Raw genomic sequence first — 24,247 nt, 5'->3', positions numbered from 1 at the left:
GGGGTTAGGCAAGTTGGTCCTGACATTTAAGATGAGAGTGACCAGCCTCACTCATCCCCGAGTGGCATTACGTGAGCAATAAACCCCAACTACCCGTTGGATATTAACCTGCACATGCTCAATCCAACTGGAGGGCCTTAGTTACCTACTTAACTACCAGGCACCATAATTTGGTTATATGGTTACCACCCTGCGTAGTAAATGATTCTCTGGTATACAGATCATTTGGCTTGTCATTCAGTGTAGAGTCACCCACAGGCAGAAGGAAGAGGAAGAACGATGGAAAGACAGACAGAAGAGGGAGTGTAAAGTCACCCGTAGAAAGAAAGAGGAGGAAAGAATGAAGGAAATAATGACAGAATAGGAAGGAATTTAAGCAAGAGAGGAAAGGGAAGACACCTTAATGCAGCACTACATTGAGTGAGTGGATGGTGAGCGCCCCAATCTATCACTTACTTACTTTCATGACAATGTGAAATGTTGAATCCAGGAGTAGTACCCTTATGGATACTCAGCGATGGAGCGCTAAGTCTGAAGCTGGGAACAAGGCGTGAAGGTATTAACGTGCTTTGCAGAAAAGAAGGAATATCTGTCGGACAAACCTGTTGGTTCTGCTTTCTCTTACATTTCTATTTTTCTTTCTTCTTTTTTCTGTGAGTGTGTGTCTAGTTCAACGGTTACATGGGGACAGTAAATTCGCCAGGATGAAAATACGGGACATTTGTATACTTTTCATATTTAGATTCCCTGAGAAAGGTATTTTATAATTATCAGAAACATAACCCATCTAGAAATACTTTACAGTTCCATGGTACTGGTAAGGTTGAAGCGGCATGGGGTGTGGGCGTATTTGAAGTGGCAGCAAAAAGCCGGGATGTTAATGAGACCCAGGCACAGATCTCGCATATCGTCAGCCAGGCTCGTCAGGTAGGTCAGTCTCACGTTACTGCAGTGCCAGGTAGACCATTTTCATATTATCCCACTACTGAAGGATTTGCACTCTAGTCATGAAGTGGATAAGGCACTGACAGTTCATACGAGTACAGTTCAGAGGGTCTTAAATTCTTTCAGGGGATTCCTGGAGATAACAAACTGCGTCCAACAGTCTGCTGGGCGTAATATACTTCATTCTTGTCATTGTTCACCAAGCAGTAAATCACTTGATGATGTAGATGAAACAATGATTGTCGCTGTTTGTGTTCCAGGATAATCTGGGACCCTTATGCTGTCAATAAGGTTAACCCTTTGCCTTCTTGTTCATTGCCAGCTGCGACAAGTTACAGGGTCTGTAACAGTGGTGGTGGTAAGTGATGACCCAGCCTTCCTGGCAGAAGTCACTGAGTTGCTGTACAAAAATCGTCTCCTGGTATGGCCAACAAGACTTCTCGTCCTCACACGTCTCCAATATAGCTGCCTCCAGCATCTCAGCAAGATTCTTTCTATGACGAACTCACTTTTGCTGCTCCTCTTCCGGACTTCAGTACGAGGGTTTGTATGGCGGCCGAAATATAGTAGTGAACCATAAAAGTATGGGTTTCAGCTCTTGTATACTGACCTCACTTAACTTTTGTAGAATACAAACTTGCATCACAGTAATTTAAGATTACAAAGTTGTACAACCAAGGTTAGTTAGCATAAATGCCGAGATGCCATGCACACAGACAAGTGGGTCAATAGCCACAGCAGCTGAATGCCACTAATTCTGCAGTGTTTTTTCCTTTTATCGCGCTATTGTAAAGTAAGAACGGCGGTCAATATATTTGTATTATGTAATATAAATGTCATCTCTAAAATCCCTTATGGTGGGGTCGTGATGGGGTAAAGTCACCATTATGTCTTAATAATCGGCTCTTCTGAATTGAAACGTTTGATTATTAACAATTATATTTACAAGATTACATGTTACTGTTGTGTCAATATACAAGCTTTAAAAAGCATAATATCTGATGGGGAATCATTTAATGGCCGATTGTCTTATCAGAAGCAAGACATGTAAAAAACATCGCATGCATAACCAGTTATTGCGTCAAAACTTACAAGTGTACTAAATTTACAACAACACTGAAGCAATACCTGGTCATTACTTATATGACGAAAACAGTTTCAGAGGCAGCCTGTATGTCGAGCCTCCCTTCAGACCCAAGGAAGCCAAACTTCGGCCTGTCGCCTACTGGACGCAAGAACAAGGCCTGGTTTTTACTTCACAACTCCAGCTTTACCCAAACAAATTTTCTAAGTAAGAGATCTGTATTGCTTGACTTTCTGGAGCCCATTATCACCCAGGAGTGATGTGGTGAATTATCATTACCTACTTAAGGAAGGAATCCTATAGCATGGTCTTATGAACTTCGTTACTATATGCAGATAGCCAAAGGATGTTACATTAAATACAGTACAGTATCTTCCCCGCAAAGTCTCACCTGCAGCATTACCAGGGTCGGGAGGGTTAACTTTTTTTTTTCAACTTGATGGAATGACACATCACCAATGACTGTATGAATGCTTATCATATTGCTAGGAACAATCTGAATACTTATACTGCTGCCAGTTGTCTTTGACACAGCATCGTATTTCAGACTGCCATTTCCAAATTATCTTTTCAGAGTACCACTGTCAACATATTTTATTAATCTTTCATTGACGTTGCCACCATATTATATTTTCACAGTGCAGACTGCCATTGCCACATCATATTTTCAGACTACCTCTGCCAACATATTCTTTTCAGACTAGTGTTGCCACCATTATCATAATTTCATATTGTCATTGCCACCATATCATATTTTCAGACTGCCATTTACACCAAATCATATCTTGAGACTAATATTGTCACTTTGATAGAGATAAAGATATCACTGAATTTTTCTCTTGTTAACTGTATCCTTTTTCCCCGGTTCTCATTCCAGACTGTCGCAGGGCCCAGAGCTGCGTGTGGCGAGGGCTGTTGATGCCACGGAGAATACCATGACGGTGGACGACGCTAATGCACCCGGTGGAAAGAGAGTCATCATCCTAAGTGCTGAAAACTCCCTTCTTGACACCATCTCTAATGCCATGAATTTCTCGTAATTTTTTGGTTAACTTCACAATTTCATAAACTTTATGTTGGAAGTTTTTACTGTATGGGATACTGGTAAATTAGAAAAAAAAAGAAATCATTTATAAATCCCCGTTTATGAAAGAAACATGGTAAAAATTGTAATGACTTATATTTACACATCATCCTTCCAATGAAGTTAAACTTGTAATAACCTACTGTGCATTAATAGTGTAAGTTTTTATTTAAAGTAAGGATGATGTATACACCATTATCAGTCAGAAACTGTTGGCGCCACCTGATGGACAATATGGGACACTGCGGCCTGATGGTTCCTGGACTGGCATGATTGGAATGACCATGAAAGAGGTGAGCAACAATTCAACAATACCCGTGTTACTTTGACATGGCCCAAAACTCCCAACTTCCGTCCTGACTGCTGGGCTGTAACAATAGACAGGAACTTGATCTTAGTCACAAAGCAATGCAATAATAAGGATATAGATTGTGTTTTTCTGGCACCGAGCTACATGAAAAATGCTATAGAAGATCGAAAATCCGTGTCAGATTAAGGTAAAATGATTATAGTTTAACCCCTGTTCTTTTGCAACTTACCTGGTTGTGTTTTTAAATAAAGGCAAGAATTACGATGTAAATGTGATTGGAAACAAAGAGAGCATTCCCTATCAATAAAATGACTGAACTTTCCTCGTAGCTAAAGTGGACACCAAACTTGCTATGGTATCCATCCTTCTGGCGTGATGCTACTGTGAAACTGTACCACTGCCAGGCAACTTGTCTTTTAAGCCCCACCCCATTACCCAAGATAGACTTGGGGCCACGACTTCAGGAAGTTGGCGTGACCTAAGAGACAAGTTCCCTGATGGTGGGTACAGTCAAGCCACCAAAAAGGTCACTAGACCTGTCTGGTGTTGTGGTATTAGATGTAAAACTGCCCTGTCTGCTTGCGATGCTTTGTGAATTGAAATATGTTGCCAACAAGAAATAAGATGGAGAGGTGGCTGTGCTAAACTGCTGACTTACAAAGACAACAAGCACAGATTCTTCTGGACTAGAGTCTGAGAACACTGTTGGTTTATATATATATATATATATATATATATATATATATATATATATATATATATATATATATATATATATATATATATATATATATATAAAGATGAGTGTTGAAAAAGCGTTAGAAAATTGTAAGATAAATCAGTCTGTCAAACTACCTGTTTATAAGCAGGAAGCCTCCAGTAGTTAACAACTTCTGCATATACCATTGATTTCTGGAACTGGTTTTGCAGTTCTGTGTCCTTTCAGGTGTTTTCACATCTTTACAAGGTCATGGTAAATAAATTAATTCGTGCACTCACAAAACCATGACACTCAAACAGTCAGCATGCACTTTCCCTACACTCCAAATGCTTTTTTCATTTATAGCCACGCATGCAGCATAGACTGCGGCGTGAAACTTCAACAAAGATAGAAGACAGGGTTTCTACGACGTACAGATAAAAAGCTTTTTTTCCTCATAAAGTACGGAGTGAAAATTTACGATACGGCAGTCCGGACGTGTCAGACATCATCAATTCGGTCATTACAAGTACTTCATTCATTGATAATGCCCTCCTGACTGTGGTACATCCTTTAATTTCATTTTGTTTAACCAATGAATTTGCATCATAGTACTGAAATACTCACTGCCTTAAGTTCAAGTCTTCTTCCTTAAAGTAGTAATGAAGGGAGTAAACTGTAGCACCAGTCGAACATCCTGAGGTCGATGGCAAGCTGGTGACAGGGAAAGCTGGTGCTCCCATTTCACCTGCCCACAAGACCTGTTCCTGACCATCTCCCATTGCTGAACATTTTAAGTGTTTTTTATTAACAGAGAGAGTATGCCATCATATTCTCGTAATACCTATACCTCCAATTGTCTACACCACACTACATGCACATTAAATATCACACCTTCTATTTCCATTTCCCCATAACAAAGGTCGCTGCAGTATTATCAGTAAATTCAGTGGTACCTCGGATTGCCACCACCGGCAGGGTAGGGCTGGGGGTACAGGTCCCTCCTGGCTACAGTCAAGTGACTGTGCTGACATTGATTGTTGTATACACAGTTCATGCTCATCAGCTGAGAAGTGTGGGTTTGGCCTTATACTTTGCTGATATCCGTGGTTTTAGTATCAGTTTGAATTCTCTTCATTTTTTCCCACCAATCTCTAGCCATATTCCTCACAAAACACATATCTTTCCCTCTACTGACATATCCCCATTTTGTTTTCCTTGTTACCAACTCCCCACAAACTTCCGTAACAAGGGTGGCACCTGCTTTTTTTATCAAAACTTATTATGCATTTGACATTACTGTGAACTTTACTTCAGCTAACTTTGATTACCCATTATACAAACTAAATTCCATAAATATTACCAAATATATATGAATAGTTTATTGCTCCCCCAATGCCTCATCAGAACCTAGCCTATTTGACCGTATCCACACTGTTGACCAACTTTAACCTCGCCCTTACCACTGAAACTACCGTTTTGTGTTATTTTAACGTTCATAATGTAGAATGAGTATTGCACACTACCAGGACTGACAATAATTGTTTAGAATGCGAACGGTTCATGGAATCGTTTAATCTCACGCAATTTTAGAGTAGACTGTAGCACCAGTCGAGCAGGGCAGTACTCCCGAGGTGGATGGAAAGCTGATGACAGGGAGAGCTGGAGCTCCCGTTTCATCAGTCCTCAGGACTAGTTCTTGACCATCCCCCTTTGCTGAACTTTTTCAGTGTCTCAGTAACACAGAAAGTAGGCCAGCATGCTCTCCAGTACAAATTTCTCTATCTACACCGAACTACATGCACAGTACACACTACACTTCCTTTTCCAAAATTTAATAAAATCATGGCTACTCAACATTCAGCCTTGGAGTCCCCAGGGGGGGGGGGCATAAATGCCCCCACCTTCCGCCAATCTCTCGGTGACGACTTGAGCTGCCTAGAACCACTGTCTGACTCACTTCTTCTTCATTTCTGCAACATTCGCGGCCTTTCCTCTAACTTTCGGTCCGTTGAGCACCACCTCTCCTCCTCTAAACCTCACCTTCTCTTTCTAACTGAGACCCAGCTGTCTGGGGCAACTGACAGCAAATCCTTTTCTGTATCCTCCTACTTTCTCTATACTCATTTCAAAGCAAAAGGTGGCTGTTGTGTATATATACGCAACGACTTATCTTGCTCTTGTGTTCCAGAACTCGATTCTTCTGAATTCACTACACTCTGGCTTCGGCTTTCCTGTCCTTCTCTGACTAAATATATCTGTGCTGTTTACTTATCCCCTAATTCTACTATCAAAAATTCTTCGACTATCTTAGTTCTACGATGGAACACATTCTATCCATTTTTCCAATCTCTGAAATCTCCATTTTAGGAGATTTAATTGTTCACCACCACCTTTGGCTCTTCTCCCCTTTCACTGATCCACCTGGTGAACAAACCTAGTTCTTTTCTATCCTTAATGACCTAGAGCAGCTTGTACAGCACCCTACCCATATCCCGGACCACCTTGGAGAGAGTTCCAACATACTTGACCTCTTCTTTACAACTAATCCTTCTGCTTACACTGTTAATCTTTTCTCTCCGTTGGGCTCCTCCGATCACAACCTTATCACCTTAACCTGTCGTATCACTCTGGTACGGCCTGTGGACCCTCCAAAGAAACGTCGTCTGTGGCACTTTGGAGCTGCAGATTGGGAGGCCCTCATGCTGTACTGCTTTGATTTTCACTAGAATTATTATTGCTTCCATGGCCCGGAGCCATCTGAGTGTGCCTTGTGCATTACGGAGGTTATTCTCTCGGGCATGGAAGCATACATTCCCTTTTCATATCCTTTGTCTAACACAAGAAAGCCTTGGTTTAATCACGCTTGTTCAAATTCTGTCCGCAACAAGGAGAGGGCCTACAAAAGGTACCGGAGCCAACCTACCCCTGAATCACATCATCTTTACATTTCTGCCCGGAATCGTGCTAAGTCTGTTCTTCACTCTGCTAGAAATAATTTCATCCGTAGTAAATGCTCTCAAATCTCCAACTCAAATTCTTCCTGCTCCTTCTGGCACCTTGCCGAAAACCTTTCTGACAACTTTACCTCAACATCCTTCCCTCCTCTTTTCTGCTCTGATGGTTCTGTAGCTATTTCTTCTACTGATAAAGCAGATCTCTTCCCTCAGACTTTCTCCTCCAATTCCACCTCAGATGATTCCAGTGCTATTCCTCCATCGCTTCCTCCCTCTGACTTCCTCATGGCTGACATTAAAATTTCTTCAGCTGATGTATTTTCTGCCATCACTGGCCTCAATACTAACAAGGCATATGGACCTGATGGAGTCCCTCCTGTTGTTCTTAAGCACTGGGCTTCTGTGCTTACACCCTGCCTAGGTAAACTATTTCGCCTTTGTCTGTCAACTTGTACCTTTCCTTCTTGCTGGAAGTTTGCTCTCATTCAGCCAGTCCCAAAGAAGAGTGAACATTCCCAACTCTCTAACTACCGTCCAATTGCTTTAACATCCTGTATTTAAAGTTTTCGAGTCAATTCTTAATAGAAAAATTTTCAAGCATCTTTCCTATCACAACCTTCTTTCTGATCGTCAGTACGGGTCTCATAAGGAACGCTCCACTGGTGATCTTCTCACCTACCATTCCGACTCCTGATCATCATCCTTTCGGGACTTTGGCGAAAGTTTTGCCACTGCACTTGACATCTCAAAGGCTTTCGATCGAGTCTGGCATAAATCTTTCATTTCCAAACTGTCCTCTTACGGTTTCTATCCTTCTATCTGTGCAATCATCCATAGCTTCCTTTCTGGTCATTCTATAGCCTCTGTTGTAGACGGCCATTGGTCTTCTCCTAGATCTATCAACAGTGGTGTTCCTCAGGACTCTGTCCTATCACCAACTCTTTTCCTTATGTTCATCAATGACAGCTGTACATCTAACCCCATCCACTCATACGCCGATGACTCCACCCTTCGTCTTTCCATTCGGTTCCCGCAATGCTCATCTCAGCAGTTACTTCAACAAACAAGGAATCAGGCTATTGTACACCTAATGTCTGACTTGGCTCGTATCTCTGACTGGGGTAAAACAAATCTGTTTGTTTTTAATGCATCTAAGATACAGTTCTTACACCTATCAACCCGACAAAATCTTCCACAAGTATACCCACTAATGTTTAATAATATTCAGCTTAATCCTGCATCATCCTTGAACATGCTTGGGGTTTCATTTACTCGGAACTTATCTTGGAAAGATCATATTGCATCTCTTGTATAATATGCTTCCAAGAGATTAGGTGTGCTAAGCCGACTCCTTTCCTTCTATATCCTTGCACAATTGTTGACTCTGTACACTGGTTTTATCCCCCCCTGTATGGAATACAACTCTCATGTGTGGGGAGGCTACCCACATACAGCTCTCCTCAATAGGGTGGAGTCAAAGGCTTTTCGTCTCATTAACTCTCCTCCTCTTACTGACTCCCTTCAATCTCTGTCTCTTCGCCGCACTGTTGCATCTTTATCTCTATTCTATCGCTACTTCAATGGTCAGTGCTCCTCTGAACTGTCTGCATGCATTCCTCCACCTCTACAACGTAGCACCCGTCTAGCAGCAAACTCGCATCCCTTTTCTGTCCAACTCTCTAATGCAAGAGTTAACCGTTGCTCCCAGTCCTTCATTCATGCAACAGGTCAACTCTGGAACTGTCTCCCTCTGTCTGTATATCCTGCTTCCTATGATCTCCAGTCTTTGAAACGCAGTGTGTCCAGGAGGAGGAGACTGTAGCATCAGTCGAGCAGGGCAATACCTCCGAGGTGGATGGAAAGCTGATGCCAGGGAGAGCTGGAGCTCCTGTTTCATCAGCCCTGAGGACTTGTTCCTGACCATCCTCCTTTGCTTAACTTTTTCAGTGTCTCAGTAACACAGAGAGTAGGCCAGCACTCTCTCCAATACAAGTTTCTCTAACTATCTACACCAAACTACATACACAGTACACACTACACTTCCTTTTCCAAAATTCAAAAATAAATTTTGACGTCTGAACAACCAGCCTCGGAGTCCCCAGGAGGGGGGACCATAAATGCCCCCACCTTCTGCCCCTCTCCCAGTGACGACTTGAGCTGCCGGGAACCACTGTCTGATTCACAACTTCATTTCTGCAACATTCGCAGGCTTTCCTCTAACTTTCGCTCTGTTGACCACCACCTCTCCTCCTCTAAACCTCACCTTCTCTTTCTGAGATTCAGCTGTCTGAGGCAACTGACAGCAAACTCTTTTCTGTACCCTCCTACTTTCTCTATACTCACTTCATAGCCAAAGGTGGCTGTTGTGTATATATACGCAACGACTTGTCTTGCTCTCATGTTCCTGAACTTGATTCTTTTGAATTCTCTACGCTCTGGCCTCCTGCTCTCCTGTCATTCTCTGACTAAATATATCTGCACTGTTTACTTATCCTTTAACCCCTTAACCGCGGGGCGTCACTTTCGTGACACTTGGGAGCAAGGGATCATGCCGCGGGGCGTCGCTTTTGTGATTCTGTGTTATTTTGAATTCACCTGGGCTTCCAAGTGGGGGCTTGTATCATCTATCAGTACTGCCTGTCCAACACTAGTCAGCACTCCTAATCTCATCTGTACTCCCATCCATTGTTGACAATTTAGCGATTTCTCCCCGTTCTTGACTCCCCTCCCTACCCCCCCTCCATTACCCTATCCTCTCGCCTGCCCGGCCTTGCTACGCTAAGTAAATCTTCCCTGGAATTTTTCACTGATTTCATCCATTGAAATAAGCCCTATGTCCTATTCTTATACCAAATAATATATACAAGAAAGAAATAAGGTAAGTGAGAGTGCCATACACCTGGAATTGGCTAATTATCACCTGACAACACCTCACGTGCACTTGTTCGCTAATTTTCGCTGTTTTTTTCCCCTTGAAATATGCCGTATAATCTATTTTCGTAATAAATATACATGTAAGGAGGGAAGGGAGAAGCCTAAGTGATATTTACATTCACCTGGAACTATCTGATTTATAATGTATTGTCTAGATTTCCTGCCAATCATTTCAGTGCTAGACATAGCTGTTTCAAGAGCTAACATTGGTAGCACTGAATATCCCCTAAGTAGGCCTCTACCCCGGCCCTCCATTATCATTTTACTCTCATCTTCCGAAGTGGGGGTACGTATGTTTCTTCTTGCTGACTTCAGGGACTTTTTCATCCCCATGCAAAGGGCCCTGTGACCTTTACCCCCTACTAAACCTTGTGTGGAAAGAGGTAAAGGGCTGACAATTGATAGAAGAGTGACTACGATCTTTCTATTGAGTAAAACAGTGCAAGTGGAATTGTAAATAATGTGTAAATAATGTGTAAACAGCAAGTGAAAGTAATGAATGTAAATATACGTGAACAATGGAAAATAGTTTTATAAGTTACTTCAAGTGACAATGCATAACACAGTGTAAATAAAATAGAAATGTAAATAACGTAAATAAAATAGAGAACGTAAATAGAAATGTAAATGAGTAGTAGTATAAGAATACGAGTATATACCCTAGGAGTAATGAAAGTGAAAGTTTCACTCTAGCATGTCTGAATGCTATGAGTTATGAGAGTGAAGATAAAAGTGACATTCACTCTCAATGCTAGTATACAGGACGAGAAAGTGAATGCTACGTATTTTACTGAAAGAAATTGAATCCCTACAGGGACAATAAACTAATACTACTGAAGGAAACTTATGGATAAAGACTGTAGATATATATAAGTGTTATATAGTAATAGAAATATAAAGTGTGAGGGGTTTTATGAATAATAAATGACAGAGTACCAAGAGCGAACTAGTGCCAGTGCGATGGTCAGACGCGCTCGTAATTTTCATTGCTTTCACAGTGGGTTTCTTTTGGGAGTATGGATCCCAAACTACTTGAAAATCATAGAGTAGTGTTTATAGTGTTAATATCTGGCTGTGGTAATCATATTACGGGTTGTCGGGAGGTGTAAAGTGGAGACTTCGTTACCCGACTTCAGAGGTCTCCACAAGTCCTACGGTAACGACGAAGGCTCAACAAACATTCCAGGAGAAAGCTGAAGGTATGTGCCATAAGCATATTTAATTTTAATATTCTAGGACTAATAACTGATTTTTGGCAAATATTTTTTGAGAGTCTGTCGGAGCCGGAATAACCCCGCGGCACACGCAAAACATCGGTAAACATGCCCGCGGTGTAGGGGTTAATCTACTGACGATAAAAAATTCTTTGACTATCTTACTTCTACGATGGAACACATTCTATCCATTTCTCCATTCTCTGAAATCTCCATTTTAGGAGATTTCAATGTTCACCACCGCTTTTGGCTCTCTTCTCCTTTCAATGATCCACCTGGTAAACAAGCTCGCATCTTTTCTATCCTTAATGACCTAGAGCAGCTTATACAGCACCCTACCCATATCCCTGACCTCCTTGGAGAGAGCTCCAACAATCTTGACCTCTTCCTTACAACTCATCCTTCTGGTTGCACTGTTAATCTTTTCTCTCCGTTGGGCTCCTCCGATCACAATTTTATCACCTTAACCTGTCCTGTCGCTTTGCTACGGCCTGTGGACCCTACAAAGAAACGTCGTCTGTGGCACTTTGGAGCTGCAGATTGGGAGGCCCTCAGGCAGTACTATTTTGATTTTCCCTGGAGTGATTATTGATTCCATGGCCGGGAGCCATCTGAATGTGCCTTGCGCATTACAGAGGTTATTCTCTCGGGCATGTATGCATACATTCCCTTCTCATATCTTTTGAATAATGCAAAAAAGCCTTGGTTTAATCACGCTTGTTCTAATGCTGTCCGCAACAAGAAGAGGGCCTATAAAAGGTACCAGAGCCAACCCACCCCTGAATCACATCTTGCTTATGTTTCTGCCCGAAATCATGCTAAGTCTGTTCTTCGCACTGCTAAAAATAATTTCATCTGTACTAAATACTCTCAACTCTCCAACTTGCATTCCTCCCGCTCCATCTGGCACCTTGCCAAAAACCTTTCTATCAACTTTACCTCATCATCCTTCCCTCCTCTTTTCTACTCTGATGGCTCTGTAACTATTTCTTCTACTGATAAAGAAGATCTCTTCACTCAGACTTTCTCCTCCAATTCCACCTTAGACGATTCCAGTGCTGTCCCTCCTTCACTTACCCCCTTTGACTTCCTCATGGCTGATATTAAAATTTCTTCAGTTGATGTATTTTCTGCCATCACTGGCCTCAGTACTAACTAGGCATATGGGCCTGATGGAGTCCCTCCTGTTGTTCTCAAGAACTGTGCTTCTGTGCTTACACCCTGCCTAGGCAAACTCTATCGTCTTTGTCTATCAACTTGTACCTTTCCTTTTTGCTGGAAGTTTGCTCTCATTCAGCAAGTCCCAAAGAAGAGTGACCATTCCCAACCCTCTAACTTTTGTCCAATTGCTTTAACATCCTGTATCTCAAAAGTTTTCGAGTCAATTCTTAATAGAAAAATTTTCAAGCATCTTTACTATCACAACCTTCTTTCTGATCGTCAGTATGGGTTCCGTCAGGGACGCTCCACTGGTGATCTCACCTACCTTTCAGACTCCTGGTCATCCTCCTTTCGGGACTTTGGCGAAAGCTTTGCCATTGCACTTGACATCTCATAGGCTTTCGATCGAGTCTGGCACAAATGTTTAAATTCCAAACTGCCCTCTTACGGTTTCTATCCTTCTATCTGTGCCATCATCTATAGTGTCCTTTCTGGTCATTCTATAGCTGCTGTTGTAGACGGCCATCGTTCTTCTCCTAGATCTATCAACAGTGGTGTTCCTCAGGGCTCTGTCCTATCACCAACTCTCTTCCTTTTATTCATCAGTGACCTTCTAAGCTGTACATCTAACCCTATCCACTCGTATGCTGATGACTCCACCCTTCACCTTTCCATTCGGTTCCCGCAACGTCCATCTCAGCAGTTACAACAAACAATGGATGAGGCTATGGCACACCTAATGTCTGACTTGGCTCGTATCTATGACTGGGGTAAAAATTATCTTGTTGTTTTTAGTGCATCAAAGACTCAGTTCTTGCACCTATCAACCCGACAAAATCTTCCACATGTGTACCCACTAATGTTTAATAATACCCAGCTTAATCCTGCATCATTCTTGAACATGCTTGGGGTTTCATTCACTCGGGACTTATCTTGGGAAGATCATATTACATCTCTTTTAAAATCTGCTTCCAAGAGATTAGATGTGGTAAACCGATTCTGTTCCTTCTTTACCCCTGCTCAATTGTTGACTCTATACACGGGTTTTATCCGCCCCTGTGTGGAGTACAACTCTCATGTGTGGGGAGGTTCTCCACTTACAGCTCTTCTCAATAGTGTGGAGTCAAAGGCTTTTCGTCTCATTAACTTTCCTCCTCTTACTGGCTCCCTTCAACCTCTGTCTCTTCACTGGACTGTTGCATCTATATCTCTTTTCTATCGCTTCTTCAATGGTCACTGCTCCTCTAATCTGTCTGCATGCATTCCTCCACCCCAACGACGGGCACTTAGCACCAGCCAAGCAGCAAACTCTCATCCCTTTTCTGTCCAACTCTCTAATGCAAGAGTTAACCGTTACTCCCAGTCCTTCATTTATGCAACAGGTCAACTCTGGAACTGTCTCCCTCTGTCTGTATTTCCTGCTTCCTATGATCACCAGTCTTTCAGACGCAGTGTGTCCTGGCATCTCGAAATGATCTGATCTTGAATTTGGCTCTCTCTCGTATTTTGTTCTTTTCTTGGAGGGAACAATTTTTGTGGGATCATAGCCTTTGGTTCCTTCTTCCTTGCATAAAAAAAAGGCATCTCGAAATGATCGGATCTTGACTTTGGCTATCTTTTGTATTTTGTCTTTCTCTTGGAGGGAACTGTTATTGCGGGCTCATGGCCTTTGGTTCCTTCTTCCTCACATAAAAAAAAAGTGGTAAAACAACCAACGTGAATACCAGATATTCCTGACCATATCGCCTTTTTCTTGGCACTTTTCTTCACAAATAGGCCAGATCAATACAGGACTGAGACGCTGTCACCACTTGGATATTTCAACCACAATCTCCTCAGGCTTCATTAGGCAGTTGTCCCAAACCTCCCCGTTCTGAACCCGTCAGGCTGACCAGATGGCACTTTGATAAGGCAGACTGGGATGAATTTAGAAATTATCTTCCTGACATTCCATGGAAGTCTTTCTTCTCCACTGAGATCAGTTCTACCCAGTCCCACACTAGGCTAATTACTTAGTAAAAGCTGGTATGAAATTGTTAACACCCATTTACCGATTTACTAAAAGATCAGGCTCTCCAAATTGGTCTAACAGCAACTGTGCCACAGCAACGACCGAAAAGTCCTTTGTATATAACTTTTTCCATGAAATAAAACACTTCGGAATCCGTCAGTCAATTGCTAGAAACCATGCAAAAGCAGTAAAATATCTTGTTAAGTTAAACTTTCTTCACAACCATACCTCCAGACTATTAAACAATCCCTTAGGCAATAGAAAACTGTAATCAATCTAAATTCTTTCAGTAATAGCTTTAAAAGGTAGTCACCCATTCCCTCACGATGATATTTGATGGAAACACTATAAATGACCTGTGTGAAAAAGCGAACATCCTTGCCGTTATGTTTGCCAGAATTTCTATCTTACAGGAAGTAATTCAGAACGACCCTGTACTAGAACTTGACCCTCTCAAATTGCTGCACTTAATAGACAGACTAGACACGTAAAAACCGTCCTAGACAATTAACCAACCAATAAAGCTCCAGGTCCAAATGGAAGTCGTCCAATCGTTTTGAAAAAGTCTTCCCCAGAACTTGCTCCTGTTCTAGGTAAACTATTCAGACTATGAACACGTACTTTTTCATTCCCTAATTCTTGGAAAAAAGCCAATATCCACCCAGTTCCGAAGAAAAGAAGTTCCTCTGACCCTTTTGATTACTGACCAGTATCTTTCACATCTTTTGTTAAAATATTTGAGACTGTAATTAGTAAGCACATTGTTAAACATCTTGAATCCAAGAGCTTAATTCTTGATAGAGCCTACGATTTTCTTCACGAAAAGTCCACCGGTGATATACTGGATCTCTTGACTCATACCATCCATCAGTCATCTAACCAGCATAGAGAAACCCATGTAGTAGCCCCTGATATTTTTACATCTTTTGACTGGGTGTGTCACCGTTCCCTGCTATCAAAACTCCCTTGCTGTGGCCTGTTACTTTTTGTTCCCTTGATTTCCTCATATCTCAGCAACTGAGAGATAAGATTAGATGATGTATTTTCCAGTTTCCAATGGTGTAATGCCGGCGTGCCACAAGGATCTGTCCTGACTTGAACCCTATTCCTAATTCATAATACTGGTCTCTTATCAAACACCCATAACCTCATTCACTCATACGCAGATGGCTCTACACTTCACAGTTTCATCGTACTTAAACACCCATTCACAAACTTTAATGTCTCTAACTCGCAACTCAGTACAGCTGTCTCCATAAATCAAGACTTCTCTAGGATCACTAAATGGGGAAAATATAACATTTTCTCATTTAATGCTAGGAAAGTCAAATATATACAGTTTACAAATAGACAGATATTGCTTGATTTCTATGTTCACTTCAGTGCTACTAATATTCCTGTCTCCAAGAGTACTGAACTTCTCCGTGTTTCACTTAACAGTACACTTAGCTTGGCCTCGCATGTGATATCCCTTGCATAAACAGTTCCAAAGAAACTTGGATTATTGCACTGAATCCGTAACTTCTACACGATCGAGCAGTTAGCTATATTTTATAAAAATCATCTGCACTCTCAGCTGGAATACTGCCCACCCTTTTGGAATGGATGTGTAGAGGCTGCACTACAGCAAGTGAACAAAATTCAAAACAAATCTGTAAGAATTATTAACGCTGCAATTACAAATGAGTTACTTGACCTACAAGTAAGAAGGAATGCTGCATCCCTTGCATTATTTTTCAGAGATTATTATGGCAAAAGCTCAGATGAAATTGCATCCGTTGTGCCACCTCACCACGTCTTACCCCGTGCTACAGGGTCATCTGGTAGTGCTCATGATTGGATTGTCACACGGCCATATTGCAGAGCTTCTGCTTATCAGAATCCTTTCATTCCCCCTTTGGAACTTGCTCCCTCAGAGTAGTTTCCCTCCAGTCTCAACCTACAGCAGTTTAAGTTCAATTGTTACAGATTTTTTATGAATGGAGGACACCTGTAATATGGTTATTATTATTCACCTATTTAATATACATATATATATATATATATATATATATATATATATATATATATATATATATATATATATATATATATATATATATATATATATATATATATATATATATATATCTATGTGTGTGTGTGTGTGTGTGTGTGTGTGTGTGTGTATACAGAAACCAATAAAGCATTTATAATCACATGCAGGAAACGGACATTGCTCTTGGCCTCTTCCAAATCACGGAGGCTCGGAGTAAAGTGGTGGACTTCACATTCTCCGTGTACACTGAATACCTTCGAGTGTTTTCTGGTCGGGGGCGGGAGGAGGTGAGTTCCTGGGGATTCCTGCTCCCACTCACACCCGTAGTGTGGCTGGGTATACTGACTGCACTGGTGTTGGTGCTGGCTCTCTTGATGCTGCTAGTCTTAGCGCTTCCTGTTGTTAATCTGGCGGCGGCAATGACCAGGGGTGCCTGTTTTATTCGGGTTCTTCTGCAACAAGGTAACACTTTTCATTTCCCTCGTATTTTGCCATAATTGTCATGGTCATAATGATGATGATCATCATCACTATTCTTAATTGCCTGTGACCCTTGCAATTTTACTCTTGGGTCTTCTTGGTCTGAACAAAAATCCGACGCGATACAATCGAAAGTGCCTGATTTATTCATGTACATCTGCAGCAAGTTAAGATTTCTCTCATCATCGGATTTTGATTCTATACTGTGCCCAGATTTTCTTTTATAGTAAAGATAATGATGAGTTAATGATTGAGGTTTATGTTTTAGCATTTTCAGCTTATGATTTGCTTTGTCTCAAATTCTGTTTTTTCTTTTTATGTTAATGTTCATTAAATTCAAATACAGAGTCCTATTTCAGCTAGCTTTTTAGAGCAAGGTAACTTATTCCACCGTGGTGTTTGACGTCATCACTTTGTCGGCGGGCGGTATTTCCGTCCTTGTGAAGCCAAGGCACTATATAAGCGACGTCACCAACTAGCAAGTCAGGCACAGGCAGCTTGATCTTCACCAACACTAGTACGGGGGCTGCATTGGTTGGCTTGCCTCTCAGATGTAATGACAAAAATGAAGAATATTTGATTCACACATAGATGTGATGTGGAGATAAACAGCTCAGTAAATGTGTGATGTTACGGCTTATTTGTATATATACCCGGTATATTATAATATTTGAAGCAGAAACAGTGAGTGCAAGTCTTATTAGATTTTGTACCTCACTCCACCAATGCCATTTTCATGAGACAGGCTGAATTTATTGTCTCAGCGAGCATCTTCTAAATGCCAAAACGGCCCACTTCATGGACGAAGAGGAATATTTTGATTCAAATCTCGATAAAACACATCTTCCTATTACTAGTTAAGTATAAGTTGACTTGGGGTTGGCTATCACACGATATGATTCACTTGTTCTGGAGCTGCTTAACAACAGTGCTGTCCATGAAGACTTATCAAGAAATACTTCAAGTAAAGGTGGGTCGATAAAAAGACAACACCACTCGAATTATTTATTGATAAGAGTTGAGGAAAGCGGACAACCATATTGGTAGGCAACTTCAGATCAACTAAGGAAGCTGGACGTATGAGGAAGGCCCTACTATAAGACAGATTTGAAGAAAAAACGGTGCTACTATTTCGCGAGCAGGACACCTTGACAAAGAAATCGGGGTAGCAAATTATAATCAAGTGCTTCAAGGCGTATGATTGGCTTAACCCTTTCCAGATATAATAATAATAATAATAATAATAATATCATAATAATAATAATAATAATAGTAATAATAATAATAATAACAATAATAATTAGTAGTAGCAGTAGTAGTAGTAGTAGTAATAGTAGTAGTAGCAGTAGTTGGATTCCTGGTCCGAGGCATTTGTTTGTCCTTTAGTTAGTTGTTTTCCGCGGAGGGTCACTAACCCTCCGCCAAGCCACTTGTTCACAAATAGGAAACACGTATTGGTTGGTTATAAGGTTACCAACCAGCATGTTAAACGATTTTCCGGTTTACAGGAAATCGTTTGGCTTGTCACTCAATGTAGGGTTACCCTGGAATACCGTACACTATACTGAATAAGTGGATGATGGACACCCCCACCTGCCACTGCCACCAACCTTTTAGTTAACAGACCATGTGACGAGGATGGAGAGCGAGACACAGACGATGAGAGTGTATGTGAGTGAGGTGGAGGGGAAGGGGGGAGAAGGGAGGAGGAGGCCAAGGATGAGGTGGAAGGATGGAGTGGAGAGGTAGATGAGAGAGAGGGAATGGCTGCGAAATGGCGGAGGACAGGGCAACATGGAGGCGATTTGTTTGTGGCCACCCCATACGGGATTAAGACGTCTGGCAATAGACCGACAGATAGATAGTAGTAGTAGTAGTAGTAGTAGCAGTCGTACCGTTGATAATAGTCATAGTAGTTGCAGTTGCAGTAGTTGTAACGATGGTAACTGTAGATGGATTTGTAATAATATTATTACGCGAATAGTAGCTTGTATTGTTTTCACTCTGTTTTTCTGTTTGCTTGTTTGTCAGTCTCTCTCTCTCTCTCTCTCTCTCTCTCTCTCTGTTAACAATTTTACGCGAAAACTACTGGTGCAGTTTTGACTAAAATTACTGGGATGATGAGCTATGACATTCCGATCACCTGATTAAATAGTAGTAGTTGTTCCCTAGGCAATCTGGCCGAACAGCCGCGAGTCCCTACGGAAGGCCACGGCCGTGACTGTGTTTTCTCACAGAGCTCTCAAGAAGTGTATGTTGTGTTGTTGGCGCAGGTGATTGTATGCAGTTCAGTCTTCCATAATGTGCTTAACCCGTGGATTCTGAGCCACAGCTCAGGCTGGGTGGCGTCGTGTTGCGAGCCACACCTCAGGCTGTGCTGGCCGTGCATCACCGCTGACTACTCCACGCCTACGCAGACTTATGCATGGAAATATGCAAAGACGGTGGGAGAGGGAGAGACTTTTCTCTTTTTCACCGGATGATTCCTGGGATGATTGTCTTCAAGTTTATAGTAAACAAAAACATTTTATTTTCTTTTTATCACTACTCCCCTACATAAACTTAGGCATGGCCTTACACGAAGATGGAGAGAAAGAGATTTTTTTTTTCATCGGATGATGCCCTGGATGTTTATCTTCAAGTCTAAAATAAAAACTAAACAGAAAATTTTTTTCCCTTCATTTTTTGTGACCACGGGGTGGGATAAAAAAAAAAAAAAGTAATTGCGCAATCCATGGGTTAATGGTATGGGGTGCTGTGTTGCATCCTGGACAGGCGTCAGCGACAGTCATCCAGCCTCTTCTGATAATTCAAGAGGGCTGGATGATGCCCACATCTCAGTCTGGCCAGGTGGACTCTGTCCTAACGAGGGAGATAGGATTCAGAAGGGTGGATATCAGGAGGTCGTGCATGCAGCGCGGCGAGTGGTTTGAGTATGGATATGCTTCTGGAAGCTGGTTTGAGGCAGGCGAGGGGGAAGAGATGACAGTATTTGTGTATGACATCGTGTGCTGGGTGTTGTTTTGATGTTCCTTGGTGTGTGTGGATGTGCTGCCATGTAGCGTAGTGGATGATGTGGGTTTGTAGAGGCTGCAGCAAGAATTTGGGTGCCTCTTATTTCTAGATGATCCTTGACTTTGAGGACTTTGATTTCTTGGTGTAGGTGGTCTGTGGGTGTAGTAGCTGTGGAGCCTGTGATTATTTTTAGTGCCTTGTTCTGATTGGTGTGTAGAGTGTTGTAGTGTGTTTTAGTGAGGTTAGGAGCCCAAGCAGGGCTTCCATAATTCATCACTGAACGTGTATGCTGTTTGTATACTGTGGTGGTGGTTTCTTTGTTGTGTCCAAATGTTGTATGGGCAAGTGACCTTATGGCGTTGAGTCTTGGTGTTAATTTATCTTTAATGTTTGTGATGTGTTGTTTAAATGACATTGATGTATTGTATGTTACACCAAGGATTTTGTGTGTGTGTGTGTGTGTGTGTGTGTGTGTGTGTGTGTGTGTGTGTGTGTGTGTGTGTGTGTGTGTGTGTGTGTGTGTGTGTGTGTGTGTGTGTGTGTGTGTGTGTGTGTGTGGTAGGGGAGTGTTGTTTATGGTGAGGTGTGGAATGTGACTGTGTTCTGCCATCCAGTTTGTGAAAAGTATCACTGTAGATTCGGCTGGGGTTATTTTGAGCCCGTTTGTGGTGAACCATTCGTGTAGTATGATGAGGTAAGATGAGAATGTGTGCGGCTGTGTTTGCGTTTTGGTTTGTACATGTAAGTGTTATGTCGTCCGCATAGTAAGCTATGTGTATTTGTGGTGTGTGGGGTGTGGGTATGTCGTGTATGTATAGGTTAAAGAGGGTAGGGGATAAAACAGATCCTTGGGGGACGCCGTTTGTGAAGTTTCTGATGTTCGATGACTGACTGGAAATGTTACATGTGCACATCTGCCTGCTAAATTGTTGCCAGCCATATTCTTGTGTTATTGTGCATGTTTGTGTTGAATCCTTTGTTTGTGAAGTTGTGGCGAGGGATGGCATCAAAAGCTTTGCTAATGTCTAGTGTGACTAGGAGTGTTCTGTGTGGTGGCCTAGCTAAAATGATGCCATCAAAAACTCTCTGTGTAAGGTTTGTAAGAAGACTGTTTGTGGAGTGTAGCGGCCTAAAACCATGTTGTGATGAGGCTAGCAGGATGTGAGGTGTAACTAGTTGCAATACGAGTCGTTCAGTGACTTTGGACGGGGTGCAGAGGAGTGTGATGGGGCGGTGTGAGGAAGGTAACGTCGGGTCTTTGTTGGGTTTGGGGATAGCGATTATAGTGCCATGCTTCCAAATGTTGGATATATTATGTTGTGTGAGTAGCTGTATGTTGGTGAGTGCTTGTATGCCTTGTGGTCAAAGGTGTTTAAGGTGTATGTTGCTTATGTTGTCTGGTCCACAGGCAGCTGAGTGTTTAATGTTGCTAATGATGTACCTTGTCTGGTTGTAAGTGAAAGGTGCGAAGTCTGGGTCTGTGGGGAACTGCCTCTTGAGTCTGAAGACACGTCGGTCATCGCGATGGGGGTTTAGATGGCTGACATGTGAAAAGCGATTGATGAGAGTGTTTGCTTGTTGTTTGTTTGAGGGTATGATGTCTGTTGTTGTGATGGCAGTGTGTGATTGTGTAGTGTTGCTGTTGGTGAGTGTGATGTTTTGTAGAGTTTACTGGTGTTTGTTTAGTGATCAAGGGTTTGGAGATAATTATTCCAATTTAGTGTTTGCTGTTCTAATATTTTGTTGTTTGAGTATTGAGTTCTTGTATTTGTTGTACATTGTCTTGTGTATGGGGTGTTGGGGAGTGCCGTAGTGTGTCGTGTTGACTGATGAGGCCTTGAATTTCTGGTGTGAAGTTGGGGATGTATTTCTTTCTGTTTACTCTAGGAATGTGACTTTTGTCTGCATTTTGAATAACTGTATTGAAAGTGTGCACAGCAGTGTTGATGTTTGTGACTGATGTACTGTTTTATGTCCCAAAGTGTTGTACTGTTTCAGTTGTGAAGGCCTCCCAGTTGGCTCTCATATAATTAGTGTATGTGTGTCTGTGGCCAGCTGGGGTGGTTCTAGTTTTGGTAGTGATGATTGGGAGGTGGTCAGAGCCAAGGGTTTTGACCACCCCAGGATGTTGTGGGGGCGAGGTTTGGAGGGCAAAAGGTGATGTCTGGGGATGATGGAAGGAAGAGGGCTTGGTGTGGGATATGGATATGTTGATGGAGATTACTGGGGATGAAAAGATTATCTGTTTGGGATTGTAACAGCAGCCCTCTGCCTGTGTCAGGGTTGTTGATATGCCAGGCCGCCGACGCCTTGGCATTGAAATCACCACGCAGGATGATGTTGGGTATGTAAGTGATGTGGAGTACTTGAGGAGAGTAATTGTGTGGTACTGTGGGGGACGACTGGGGGAGGAATGTATGTACTGGCGATTGTTATGTGTCATTTGTTGCCAGTGCATAATATAATTGATTGTATTTCTGTTGTGGTGTCATGTGGGGGTGGTGAAGTGACTTTGTGTGTGCACTGGTATCTGAAAAGTTGATGGATTGGTGTGCCAGGGTGATGAGCCCACCGCCACCGCTGTCAACCCGGTTTTGTCAAATAGTGGTAAAATTATGAAATGTAGGTGTTTTTTGTGTTCTGCGAAGTTTTGTTTCTTGTAAGATGGCAGTGTGTATGTTTTGTTGTTTGATGAATTGTGTGACTTCTTGTTTTTCGTTGTTTATACGATCTACGTTTATTTGAAGAATGTTTATGTTCTGTGTATGATGTGTTTTGGGTGCTGCAGCACAGGGGGGAGGTGGGGTTGTGGGTGAAGGGGAAGGGGTAGGAGAAAGTTGTGATGGAGATAAGGGTTGATGTGAATTAGATTGTGGTGGAATGGGAGGGCTTGGGGGATTGGATGGTGTGGGAAGGTTCAGTGGGTTAGGCTGAGGAGGTGTGGAGGAAGTAGGAGTGGGGTTGGTGGGGGAGTTAGTGGGTGGTGGGAAGGAGTATAAGGAGCAGGTTCAGGTGTTTGTGTAGTATTCTCTGGATGCAAGTGTTATGCAGGTGTAATGGGTCCAGTTCTTTCAGGCATTGCACTGAACTGAATCCATTGTCTGTCAGCTCAAAGTGATAGGTTTTGAGCATGCTTGACATGTGTATTTGTTGATGGGTCACCATCAAGAAGAAGTCGTCGAGAACTGACCGCCGGGAAGTCATTTTTCGGTGTAGAAAATACGGTGTTGTATGTGTTGTGTTGAGAGATGTGGTACTTGCCCGGGCAACCGAAGCCACTTTCAGGTTCTCGGGCCCCATGAGGGGCCAGAGGGGTTTGCGGTGGTTTGGCCCCCGTGCTGTCCTCCTCTGCTTCAACAGCCTCTGGAGGGTAGACGCACGGGGAAGACGCAACCGCTCCAGGCCCTGATGGTGGTGGTGGTGGTGGTGGTTGTCATACTAGTCAGAATAGTGGTGGTGGTGGTAGTGGTAGTGATGGTGGTGGTAGTGACAATGGTGGGGACAGTGCAAGTGGTGGTGATAGTTGTGCAGGTAATGGTTGTGGTAGTATTGGTGGTGGTGGTGGTGGTGGTGGTGGTGGTAGTGGCACATGTGGTAGTGGCAATAATAGTAATGGTATTAGTGTTAGAGGTACTCGAGTTAGTGGATGTTGACTTCTTAGTCATCACGGTTCAGACGCTGCCTGAATGTGATGAATTAGCGATGACCGTTTCCACTGGTCAAATATGCTGACTCAGGAAGGGAACCCTGAGAAGACTGTTTTATGTGTACACAGCCGAGAAGCTTTTGACAGGTTTTATCACACTCAGGTGATGCACGTGGCACGTGACACGCGCCAAGTGCAGCATATCGAAAATCTTCAAAAGAGGGCAACAGGCCGGACAGTTTGTAGTAAAGGTATGAAACTTGGTACCAGGTAGATGAGACTGATAGGAGAACCCCAATTTTTAGTGAAAGTGGGAAAAAATTCCTACATAAGCTTTCTTGGCGTCAAACGACGCAGCAACATGTCCACTATCACATATTAAAAATCTCCATTCATCCATTTGGGGGACAATTTTTGACAGCAGTATAAAATATTTCAACTTCAGTCAAACGCTTGTGGAGTAGGCGTATGGATTGTTGAATTGTTGCACTTATTTTCTGGATAAATTACACCAAAGCTGCTAAAATCACATTGTTACCTCTTCCAAGAAAGTTTGAGAGTATGTATATGCCTTCATTTGCTTGTTTGTTTTTTGGTTTATTTGTTTGTTTCTTTCTTTGATCACAGGTGAATAAGACATCTCAAAGTTTACGATTCGATCCTCACGA

General features: G+C 42.3%; 1 protein-coding gene across 1 annotated transcript in view; it reads left to right on the top strand.

The window, feature by feature from the left end:
• Positions 1-681: 681 nt before the first annotated feature.
• The window catches only part of LOC145391436 (uncharacterized), a 192,425-nt gene continuing 168,859 nt past the window's right edge, over positions 682-24,247 (top strand). The window contains exons 1-8 of the mRNA XM_080266049.1: positions 682-690; positions 805-927; positions 1,268-1,488; positions 2,907-3,065; positions 3,289-3,406; positions 16,606-16,900; positions 19,251-19,362; positions 22,215-22,348. Of these exons, the coding sequence (XP_080122175.1) occupies positions 682-690; positions 805-927; positions 1,268-1,488; positions 2,907-3,065; positions 3,289-3,406; positions 16,606-16,900; positions 19,251-19,362; positions 22,215-22,348 (1,171 nt within the window). The remainder of the gene's footprint in view (positions 691-804; positions 928-1,267; positions 1,489-2,906; positions 3,066-3,288; positions 3,407-16,605; positions 16,901-19,250; positions 19,363-22,214; positions 22,349-24,247) is intronic.

This window comes from Coenobita brevimanus, chromosome 18 (assembly GCF_032717465.1).
Source record: "Coenobita brevimanus isolate Jiangsu-jjx chromosome 18, ASM3271746v2, whole genome shotgun sequence".
In the NCBI taxonomy this organism is placed as follows: domain Eukaryota; kingdom Metazoa; phylum Arthropoda; class Malacostraca; order Decapoda; family Coenobitidae; genus Coenobita; species Coenobita brevimanus.
The sequence above is the reverse complement of the archived record's forward strand: the minus strand, read 5'-3'. Positions and strand labels throughout refer to the sequence as shown.